This window comes from Salvelinus fontinalis, chromosome 20 (assembly GCF_029448725.1).
Source record: "Salvelinus fontinalis isolate EN_2023a chromosome 20, ASM2944872v1, whole genome shotgun sequence".
Taxonomy (NCBI): Eukaryota; Metazoa; Chordata; class Actinopteri; order Salmoniformes; family Salmonidae; genus Salvelinus; species Salvelinus fontinalis.
Genome location: NC_074684.1, coordinates 18,641,054 through 18,652,608, shown reverse-complemented (window position 1 = coordinate 18,652,608; position 11,555 = coordinate 18,641,054). Strand labels below are relative to the sequence as shown.

At 41.9% G+C, this 11,555-nt stretch overlaps 2 protein-coding genes across 5 annotated transcripts; one reads left to right on the top strand and one right to left on the bottom strand.

Moving 5' to 3' along the window:
• Positions 1–153: 153 nt before the first annotated feature.
• Positions 154–4,007, bottom strand: nsl1 (NSL1 component of MIS12 kinetochore complex). 2 transcript variants are annotated; one of them, XM_055872702.1, is made up of 7 exons: positions 3,704–4,007; positions 1,835–1,907; positions 1,447–1,512; positions 1,142–1,272; positions 893–947; positions 680–747; positions 154–552 (listed from the first exon to the last, which is right to left on the bottom strand). In XM_055872702.1, exons 1-7 carry the CDS (start codon positions 3,869–3,871, stop codon positions 310–312), a joined length of 804 nt encoding a protein of 267 aa, XP_055728677.1. In that variant the 5' UTR covers positions 3,872–4,007; the 3' UTR covers positions 154–309. The 2 variants fall into 2 exon arrangements, with proteins under 2 accessions (XP_055728677.1, XP_055728678.1); XM_055872703.1 differs by lacking the exon at positions 1,447–1,512.
• Positions 3,970–11,555, top strand: tatdn3 (TatD DNase domain containing 3). Of its 3 annotated transcripts, XM_055872701.1 has the most exons (10): positions 3,970–4,099; positions 4,374–4,406; positions 4,553–4,626; positions 4,925–5,009; positions 5,203–5,265; positions 6,293–6,402; positions 6,634–6,689; positions 10,679–10,791; positions 11,158–11,238; positions 11,328–11,555. In XM_055872701.1, the coding sequence occupies exons 1-10, from the start codon at positions 4,043–4,045 to the stop codon at positions 11,463–11,465; spliced, it is 810 nt and encodes a 269-aa protein (XP_055728676.1). In that variant the 5' UTR covers positions 3,970–4,042; the 3' UTR covers positions 11,466–11,555. The 3 variants fall into 3 exon arrangements, with proteins under 3 accessions (XP_055728676.1, XP_055728675.1, XP_055728674.1); XM_055872700.1 differs by lacking the exon at positions 3,970–4,099 and having other exon boundaries at positions 4,218–4,406; positions 10,712–10,791; XM_055872699.1 differs by lacking the exon at positions 3,970–4,099 and having other exon boundaries at positions 4,218–4,406.

Genomic DNA, 11,555 nt, shown 5'->3' with positions numbered 1-11,555 from the left:
TTTCTTTAAACCCAGCTGCATTGGACCTTTAAACCTGGCTGTTACAGCTTGTTTAAGTAGCCTTTATTCACATAAGCCTACAACTTGTGCGTTTTCAACTGTGACAAATGCCAAACGGCAAAGGGAAAAAAATAATACCCAAGCAAAAATATATATGTTTCCTTCTAAAGACATTTAAATATACAGTATAAAAACAATGTACACTACTATTGGGTGCATTTCCCATTATCCATCATGTGAGGGCAGTATTGTATCAATCACAAATAAGAGTACATGTTCCATGATCAGGAAGCATTTGTGGCATGTATTTCACTCTGGTTTGTCATTGCTGTTACAAATGGCTGGCCTCTTTAGACCAGGAGCATAGTTGTTTCTGAGCTCTGTTTTCTCCATGGCTCTCTTGATGGGTGGTCTGGTCCTACTAGCTGTCTTTTCCTCTCCATTGGGCCTGCTGCCCAACACCTCCCCGAACACCTCCAGGGACTCAGCTGTGGGACACATTTTCAGCACCTGTCCCAGGCCCTCGGCCCTCTGCTGCACTACCTGGAGAGACTGGACAGCAGAGACACATCAGTCACTCAAGACCCTGGTCATATATTAAACATACACTTGTGTTACATATAAAATGGTGTGGTGGGTGGGAAATAATAGGAGAAAGCTACATAGACTGTCCTGTTACCTTCATTACTGCGCTGGCTTGCTTAAACAAACGAGGTGCAGCATCCAATAAGGTGGTCATGATGTTTTCTGAACAGAGAAAGTTCACTGACTATCAATCAAAATCATGGGAACATAACATTTCATGTTCCAGTGTCATGCAAAGCGAGACATTTCCAGTATACTATTCTGTAAGCGTTTGAGTTGATTGGATCTGATTGGGCTAAATGCTTGCCTTGTACTGGGTCCTTTCCCATTTCTTGTGGCTTCACTACTTCTTCATACATTCCCTAAAAATAGAGCATACTTTCATTTTGTGAACACATGGTACATGCTATATTTTCAAATGTATGAAATTTCAAACTGCAGTATTAAGTGTGAGTGTGACCATTATGGCTATGCAAAAGTAATGCTTCCATTTTCAATGGGACCACTAAATCAGACATAATACATAAATTCAGACGTAATAAAACGTGAAACCAACCATGAGTTTACGCTCCGCCTTTAGTGACCGTACGACATAGGGGAGGATCTCTTTAGGGCCTTTACGTCGTTTCCGAGACGTTTCCACAATGTTCTCATCCAGCAGGTCATCAAGTGCACTGCATTCATCTTCTAAGAAGTGATATTATACTGTTGTAAAGCAATTTAAAAGCCTTTCTGAATTACATTTTTTTTTTTTTATATAGCATTAATGTGGGAACTCAACATCTACCTATCGTACCAATAATTGTCATTAGACTGAGCAACAACCTCATCCAGTTCAAACTTTACTTGATATCAACTCACCGATGACACCAAGTTCCTCCTCCCTCACTGAATAATCTTTACATTGATGTCCTATTGTGCCTTGAGCTGCTTAATAAGAATCAAAACGATCTGTGCTCACATTTACAGCAGGCTACATTTCTAATACTTTAATATCACATGCAGCTAGCAAGAATAGATGGTTTCCAGAAACAGCCAAATTATGATGTTACGGGTGCATTTAACAGATATTCTGGTTTACTATAAAACATGTTCACCATCTTCAAAACAACTGATCAAAGGGGATAATAACAAACTCATTGCAGTGTGGTTGATAGTACACAGATATGTCTTCTTTTCAACTGAAAGGCAATAGATGTATTTAAAATTAAAAATAAATTAATAGGAGACAGTTAGGAGATATGCCCACCCTCTTCATCAGGAGCCTCCTCCCATGTCTGATTATTGATCAACACGTTTTCTTGAACAGCAGTCTCGAAGTTCTAAAAATCAAGAGATCAAGTTAAATTGAGACTCCTCCATATAACGTTGCCATGAGCAACAGGATGAACTGCAGATATTGCAGAATAATGAAATGCATTCTTTTTTATTTATTTTTATTTAACTAGGCAAGTCATTCACACCAATGATGTGTATAAACCTGGTTGATGATGCTATGTATTGGCCATTGCGAGGCTTTGAAGTAACCAGTCGGCCATATTGGCACTCCCCAGTCATCCCCCCAGGGAATTAATTTAATTCTACAGTATTTCAATTAAATGTTTCATGGACAAAGGTAGATGTATTTATTTTATTTTTTACATTGGGCACAGTAACATTAGTCATCTCTAAAAATATATATAGTTAAACTGGGTGGTTTGAGCCCTGAATTCTGATTGGCTGAAGGTCACGGTATATCAGACCTTATACCATAGGTATGACAAAACATTTGGTCTTACTGCCCTAATTACATTGGTAACCAGTTTATAATAGCAATAAGGCTCCTCAGGGGTTTGTGATATATGGCCAATATGCCACGGCTAATGGCCGTTCTTAGGGACGACGCAACGAGGGCCTTACTGCTTAAGTTAAAGTTAAGGAAAAGTTAGTTTTCTTCATTTAAAAAAATGTTTAGCTCACATATCATTTAAAATTATGCATTAAGGTGTCTGTAATATAATAAATGTGGCAAAAATGAATGTAGACAATGTAGATGACTCCTTGCTGTCCCCAGTCCACCTGGCCTTGCTGCTGTTCCAGTTTCAACTGTTCTGCCTGCGGCTATGGAACCCTGACCTGTCCACCGGACGTACTACCTGTCCCAGACCTGCTGTTTTCAACTCTCTAGAGACCGCAGGAGCGGTAGAATTACTCTTAATGATCGGCTATGAAAAGCCAACTGACATTTACTCCTGAGGTGCTGACTTACTACACCCTCGATAACTACTGTAATTATTATTATTTGACCATGCTGGTCATTTATGAACATTTGAACATCTTGGCCATGTTCTGTTATAATCTCCACCCGGCACAGCCAGAAGAGGACTGGCCACCCCTCATAGTCTGGTTCCTCTCTAGGTTTCTTCCTAGGTTTTGGCCTTTCTATAGTTAGGTAAGTTAAATGTTGAGTCGGTGATACATGAAGAAACCGCAATATCAGACCGACATCCACAACAACTAACATTTAAAAGCGCTACATGGTCAATCAGACATCTGCATTGGCCGTGCAGCATTTAAAGCAAATTTATGCTTGATCCGAAAATGTGAGGGGAAATGCTTTGTATGGCTTTTGTGGGCTCCATATAGCTCGGCATTGACTTAATTGGGGGGCAATTGCGTCACACCGTCCATACGGTGCCTCCGACCTCATTTTCAGATCAAACCTAAAGTGTCTTTTAGAGAGCGAGGAAGAACACTTGTGTACATGCATACAGTACATACTGTGTGAATCTATTTTTATACTAGATGGCTGATAGGGGGCGCTGTGTTTAAGCCACGTGATTTCATCTTGACACTCCCCACCATTGTAAGAAAATATTTTGGAAGCTATAGATATGTGTTTATTCAATCAATCAGGTTTATTTATATAGCCCTTCGTACATCAGCTAATATCTCGAAGTGCTGTACAGAAACCCAGCCTAAAACCCCAAACAGCAAGCAATGCAGGTGTAGAAGCACGGTGGCTAGGAAAAACTCCCTAGTAATTTAGCTCACGAAAGTATCACATCGCAAGCTGGTAGTTATATATCTTACAAAAAAATAAAAACTAGACAGAGACGTAAACAATCGATCGACTCACCGCCAGCAACTCTTCCTGTAACAGTTGCTTGGCTTCCTCGGATAGTTGAGGTTGGCCATTCAAAACCTTCTTCAGTAGTTCTTTGTATTTCTTAATTTGTTCGACCACATTTTTTTTCGACGTAAACTTCACCCTATATTCTTCCTCTTTATTCAAGCAGATCTCCATCTTTTGCGCCAAATGTTTGAAATGTTTCTGCAATGACCGGAACCGGAAATTAAATGTGTGGTTCTAGGAATAAAGGCGCGTAGGGAAACGAAACGGTGTAAAAAAAACGTTCCAACTCACATAATTCACTTTGAACTTCAACCCTATTTTTTGTTGTTGTCTATAGCTTCAATGGATGGTGGCTTTGTTGATTGCCATTGCCACATCACAGCCTATGAATTTGCCGAGGTATGTGTACACAAATGAGTGGGTATGTAGCAAAAGGCCTGTGGTATGTAGGCTAATGTAACAGAAGCGTTAGGTTAGTATTCAACTGTTATGCAAGCGTGGGTGCTTATGTGTGCTGCCCACCAGAAGGCAGTCTCGCAACTAGGAAGCGTGAAAAATGGTCGCATCGAGTCCACAGCAATACTTGTAGACAGTTGACTATGCTATGACCAATACATTATTCAAGGGTGAATGTTCAAAAGTGACAGTACAAAAGTGTATGTCTATTCTGCAGGATTTAGAGGATGTGATCAAGAGGACCAGAGAGGTTAGTTATAGCTATTATATAATATATGTAAAATGTTTCATGATATAAAGTTAATATGTTAATATAGTTAATAGTTAATAAAATCTTGATTACTGTATTTATAAACAGTTGTATTGTAGTCTACATCAGATGTTTTGCCATTTCAGGCTGGAGTCAAAACACTTATTTCTGTCACTGAAGAGCCCAGTGAGTTTGAAAGAGTTATCCAGCTGTTTAAAAGGTTAGTATCATACACAACATATCTTATTTGCAGAACATAATAGCCCATATTCAGAAATGTCATAGTTTTATAATAGCAAATTCTGTGCCTTGTGATATCCTGCTCAAAATGCATACATTAGAACACACAAAATAATAGTTAAACTCACTATCAAAATGTTCCATTGGCTTCCAGCAGCTTTTGACTGTGAGGTTTTTTCTCTCCAAGAGACATTTATCTGTTCTTGTAGTATATTGAGATACTGTGAAACTGTTTTATGAATGTTGTCTTTGAGTTACTCTTACTGTTGCTCTTTCAGCTACCCAGATCTAGTTGCACCATGTTTTGGAATCCACCCAATCCAAGGCTGTGGGTCCCATGACCAGCGCAGCGTGAAGATACAGGTACAAACATTCACACACAGTTAGCAGATCAACACACACTCAATTAATAGACATCAAACACATGTCAGACAGTCAGCCTTATGTTAGATATTATGGTTATAAACAAAATGTAACTCTATAACATCATGTTGATGGTGTCTCAGGATGAGAGGAACAAGCATGCTGACTTTTCCCAAAACATCTCTTATTACAGGACTTGGAGCCTGCCTTGCCCTTGTTCCAGAAGTACAGAGATGACATTGTTGCAGTTGGAGAGGTATGTACTGTACTGTAGGCCTACTCATAGAATTCTATGGTAAAGCCTGTTATCACATCTCTAGTCCTATGCAGCAGGTCTGTCTGGCCCTGCATCATGCTTAATCTTACGTAAACACACGTGTCATATCCTGGTGTAAAAACTGTCAGATCATATGACTTCTGTAAAGCAAAAGGATTAGGCTTATTAAGCCTGAGATCCGACTTGCTAAAGTGAAAGTGCACGCTGCAACAATAACTTCTTAAATCACTAACAATTCACCCTGCCGGCTAAACCCTTAATGATCTATATCCTTCGCAAGAGTTTTGGAAGGAATGCATGTCTGGCAGAAAGCATTCTTTCACAAAGTTAATTTGGTGGAGCCCAGAGAGGCAGGTATTAGGACAAAGTCAACCATGTCTCCCAGTCAGTAACAGCACAGAGTAAGATAGTGGGGACAGGGTGCTCTAGCTGGACATTCCCAGCATGTGTTTTTGTTTGGGACTGACTGTTGGCCTGGACTGGGAAAGCTTTGACTATCCGCCCACTGTTCAACTGGTTTCCATTAAGCTGCCCAGTGCCCATTTCAGTTTTGTGCTGAGGTGCAATTCCATGGTAATGGAATTACGCTGAGACTCAGATTTTTTTTCACCAAACAGAAACCATTGATTTCAAAATTTCACAAACCATAAAACTCTATACACACAATGACTACTTTTAATAATTTCCACTGAACCTTTTAATTTAAAAAAATACAGTAAGAACTGTGCACATACAATGTTTTGTAACAGAATCAAACTGAGGGAGATTTTACCGTAATTCTGTTACCAAACTTTGCATCTGCAAAATGTTTCCAGTAATTTATTTATGTACTGTCTAAATTGTTCTAAGTAGTAATTGTGCATAGAGGTACATGCTTTGTTAAAGATTGAAATCAATGGTTTTTGTTTAGCATACATTCAGTCAATAGACTGAATCAATGCAATGATAATGTTTTTCTATTGCCCCTCATCCTTTAAACAGTCTCTTTTTCTTCTTTTGATTACAGATTGGTCTTGACTTCACACCTTGGTATGCCCCCACTTCTCAGGAGAGAGAGGAACAGTTAACTGTTTTCACCAAGCAATTACAAATATCCAAGGATCTGGATTTGCCGGTGTGAGTTTATCGTGGATAGCCTTGGTCCGTAGTACTGTGTGTGCTAGGAGACACATTACATTCATGTAATCAGATTGCGAGCAACTACAACAAGCCATGTCCTTGGCAGGGACAAGAACAGGCTTTGCATGGAATGTCTCACTATAACTGGATATTAAGGAGCATTATTATTTGTCACTACTATATTTCTCCTGACAGTTTCTTGTTGTGTGCATTTCCTCTTTCACGCAGGAACATCCATTCCCGATCAGCTGCAAAGGTCACCATAGCTACTCTGAAAGAACAGGGTGGGTGTCTTAATTTTTAAATTTTTTAAATTTTTAATTTCACCTTTATTTAACCAGATAGGCTAGTTGAGAACAAGTTCTCATTTGCAACTGTGACCTGGCCAAGATAAAGTATAGCAAATCGACACATACAACAACACAGAGTTACACATGGAATAAACAAAACATACAGTCAATAATACAGTACAAAAATAAGTCTATATACAATGTGAGCAAATGAGGTGAGATAAGGGAGGTAAAGGCAAAAAAAGGCCATGGTGGCGAGGTAAATACAATATAGCAAGTAAAACACTGGAATGGTAGATTTGCAGTGGAAGCATGTGCAAAGTAGAAATTGAAATGATGTGGTGCAAAGGAGCAAAATAAAGAAATAAATACAGTAGGGGAAGCGGTAGTTGTTTGGGCTAAATTATAGATGGGCTATGTACAGGTGCAGTAATCTGTGAGCTGCTCTGACAGCTGGTGCTTAAAGCTAGTGAGGGAGATAAGTGTTTCCAGCTTCAGAGATTTTTGCAGTTCGTTCCAGTCATTGGCAGCAGAGAACTGGAAGGAAAGACGACCAAAGGAGGAATTGGCTTTGGGGGTGACCAGTGAGATATACCTGCTGGGGTGCGTGCTACGAGTGAGTGCTGCTATGGTGACCAGTGAGCTGAGATAAGGCGGGGCTTTACCTAGCAGAGACTTGTAGATAACCTGTAGCCAGTGGGTTTGGCGACGAGTATGAAGCGAGTGCCAACCAACGAGAGCGTACAGGTCGCAATGGTGGGTAGTGTATGGGGCTTTGGTGACAAAATGGATGGCACTGTGATAGACTGCATCCAGTTTGTTGAGTAAAGTGTTGGAGGCTATTTTATAGATGACATCACCGAAGTCGAGGATCGGTAGGATGGTCAGTTTTACGAGGGTATGTTTGGCAGCATGAGTGAAGGATGCTTTGTTGCGATATAGGAAGCCGATTCTAGATTTAATTTTGGATTGGAGATGCTTAATTTCGACGTCACCTGGAAGGAGAGTTTACAGTCTAGCCAGACACCTAGGTATTTGTAGTTGTCCACTTATTCTAAGTCAGAGCCGTCCAGAGTAGTGATGCTGGATGGGCAACCAGGTGCGGGTAGTGATCGTTGAATAGCATGCATTTAGTTTTACTTGTGTTTAAGAGCATTTGGAGGCCAAAGAAGGAGATTTGTATGGCATTGAAGCTCATCTGGAGGTTAGTTAACACAGTGTCCAAAGAGGGGCCAGAAGTATATAGAATGGTGCCGTCTGCGTAGAGGTGTATCAGAGAATCACCAGCAGCAAGAGCAACATCATTGATGTATACAGAGAAGAGAGTCGGCCCGAGGATTGAACCCTGTGGCACCCCCATAGAGACGGCCAGAGGTCCGGACAACAGGCCCTCCTCTTCTCTGACACACTGAACTCTATCAGAGAAGTAGTTGGTAAACCAGGAGAGGCAATCATTTGAGAAACCAAGGCTGTCGAGTCTGCCAGTAAGAATGTGGTGATTGACAGAGTCGAAAGCCTTGGCCAGGTCGATAAATACGGCTGCACAGTAATGTCTCTTATCGATGGCGGTTATGATGTCATTTAGGACCTTGAGCGTGGCTGAGGTGCACCCATGACCAGCTCTGAAACCAGATTGCATAGCGGAGAAGGTACGGTGGGATTCGAAATGGTCGGTACTCTGTTTGTTAACTTGGCTTTCAAAGACCTTAGAAAGACAGGGTAGGATAGATATAGGTCTGTAGCAGTTTGGGTCTAGAGTCTCACCCCCTTTGAAGAGGGGGAGGACCACGGCAGCTTTCCAATCTTTGGAAATCTCAGACGATACGAAAGAGAGGTTGAACAGGCTAGTAATAGGGGTTGCAACAATTTCGGCAGATAATTTTAGAAAGAGAGGGTCCAGATTGTCTAGCCCGGCTGATTTGTAGGGGTGCCGATTTTGCAGCTCTTTCAGAACATCAGCTATCTGGATTTGGGTGAAGGAGAAATGGTGGGGGCTTTGGCGGGTTGCTGTGGAGGGTGCCGGGCAGTTGACCGGGGTAGGGGTAGCCAGGTGGAAAGCATGGCCAGCCGTAGAGAAATGCTTATTGAAATTTTCAATTATAGTGGATTTATCGGTGGTGACAGTGTTTCCTAGCCTCAGTGCAGTGGGCAGCTAGGAGGAGGTGCTCTTATTCTCCATGGACTTTACAGTGTCCCAGAACTTTTTTGAGTTAGTACTACGTGATGCAAATTTCTGTTTGACAAAGCTAGCCTTAGCCTTCCCAACTGCCTGTGTATATTTGTTCCTAACTTCCCTGAAAAGTTGCATATCACGGGGGCTATTCGATGCTAATGCAGAACGCCACAGATGTTTTTGTGCTGGTCAAGGGCAGACAGGTCTGGAGTGAACCAAGGACTATATCTATTCCTAGTTCCATTTTTTTTGAATGGGGCATGCTTATTTAAGATGGTGCGGAAGGCACTTTTAAAGAATAGCCAGGCATCATCTACTGACGGGATGAGGTCAATGTCATTCCAGGATACCCCGGCCAAGTCGATTAGAAAGGCCTGCTCGCAGAAGTGTTTTAGGAGCGTTTGACAGTGATGAGGGGTGGTCGTTTGGTCGCAGACCCATTACGGATGCAGGCAATGAGGCAGTGATCGCTGAGATCTTGATTGAAAACTGCAGAGGTGTATTTGGAGGGCGAGTTAGTTAGGATGACATCTATGAGGGTGCCCGGGGCAGAGGGAGGTCTATAGCAAGCGGCAACAGTGAGATACTTGTTTCTGGAAAGGTGCATTTTTAGAAGTAGAAGCTCGAATTGTTTGGGTACAGACTTGGATAGTAATACAGAACTCTGCAGGCTATCTTTGCAGTAGATTGCAACACCGCCCCATTTGGCAGTTCTATCTTGGCGGAAAATGTTATAGTTAGCGATGGAGATTTCAGGGTTTTTGGTGGTTTTCCTAAGCCAGGATTCAGACACGGCTAAGACATCCGGGTTGGCAGAGTGTGCTAAAGCAGTGAGTAAAACAAACTTAGGGAATAGGCTTCTAATGTTAACATGCATGAAACCAAGGCTTTTACGGTTACAGAAGTCAACAAATGAGAGCACCTGGGGAGTGGGAGTGGGGCTAGGCACTGCAGGACCTGGATGAACCTCTACATCACCAGAGGAACAGAGCAGAAGTAGGATAAGGGTATGGCTAAATGCTATACGAACTGGCCGTCTAGCACGTTCGGAACAGAGAGTAAAAGGAGCAGGTTTCTGGGCACGATAGCATAGATTCAAGGCATAGTGTACAGACAAAGGTAAGGTAGGATGTGAGTACATTGGAGGTAAACCTAGGCATTGAGTAATGATGAGAGAGATATAGTCTCTAGAGACGTTTAAACCAGGTGATATTATCGCATATGTATGAGGTGGAACAACATGGTTGGTTAAGGCATATTGAGCAGGGCTAGAGGCTCTACAGTGAAATAAGACAGTAATCACTAACCAGGACAGTAATGGACGAGGCATATTGATATTAGAGAGAGGCATGCTTAGCCAAGTGAACATATGGGTCCAGTGAGTGGTTGGGCTGACTGGGGACACGGCGATTCAGACAATTAGCAGGCCGATGCTAACAAGCTAACAGTTAGTAGGCCGGGGCTAAACAAGCTAGCAGTTAGACCGGGGCTGGCAAGCTAGCAGTTAGCAAAATGGGTTAGCGAGCAAGCAGTTAGCAGGGGCTAGCAGTTAGCAGACCGGGGCAGGCAAGCTAGCAGTTAGCCGACCGGGGCAAGCAAGCTAGCAGTTAGCAGACCGGGGCAAGCAAGCTAGCAGTTAGCAGACCGGGGCTAGCAAGTTAGCCTTTTGGGGGACGTCGCGATGGGGGTAAGTTTGTTTTTGCCTCTTCGTGCGGTGACGTCGAAGGATTACATAAGAGGACAGCCTCATTGCTGAAGTGATTAATTTTGCATTTTTACGAGGCCTTAACTATTTTGGCTATCCTATCAGGTATCACTTGTGCTCTGCTGCACAACTTTGCAGGGAAACCATCAGTGGCCATGGAAGGAGTGCAGGCAGGGTACTTCTTCTCCTTCCCTCCAGCTGTCTGTAGGAATGACCAGGTGAGCGATACAGTTGTTCATTAACCTGGAGTCATTCAGTAATCTCTCAGTACATTTTCTGTAGGTATTGTGGAGTCACCAAAAGTACTGCATGTCCTCATTGTTATAGGAATCCCTTATCTTTTCTATAGAAATACCTTATCTTTTCTAACACCTTAATCTTTGAACAAGCTCGTCTCAAGTTCAAATTTTAAAGACTGATTAAAGATTGGTGTAAGGCTTCTTTTACTGGGCCAGAAATGCTCACAATGCATTTCTGCAAAACAACTCTGAAACGGCCATATGGCGTGATAAAACCAGACATGATTTGTGGTGGTTGCTGTTGAGTCCCCTCATAATGACTGTGTTATTACTGTGTTATAACAGAAAGCCAAGCTGATCAAACAGATTCCATTAGAACACATCTGTCTGGAGACAGACTCTCCTGCCTTGGGACCAGAAAAACATGTGGGTCATCATTTGGAATGCATCATTATGTAAAGCAGCATCCTGATAGTTTCGTATAATTGTTCTTATTCTATATCTCCCCTCTGCAGGTAAGGAATGAACCCAAGAACATATCACTGGTCTGTGAGTACATTGCTCATGTCAAAGGAATCACACCTCAAATGGTAATTCATGCCACTACAGATAATGCCCTCAGATTGTTCCCAAAAATTAAGAGACTTGAGTGACACGTTTTGTAATTAAATTAATGTTGTGTTATCTCATGCTGTGTTTCTGAAAATGAAATGGAATTGTGAAATAAAATGATCAATCAACAA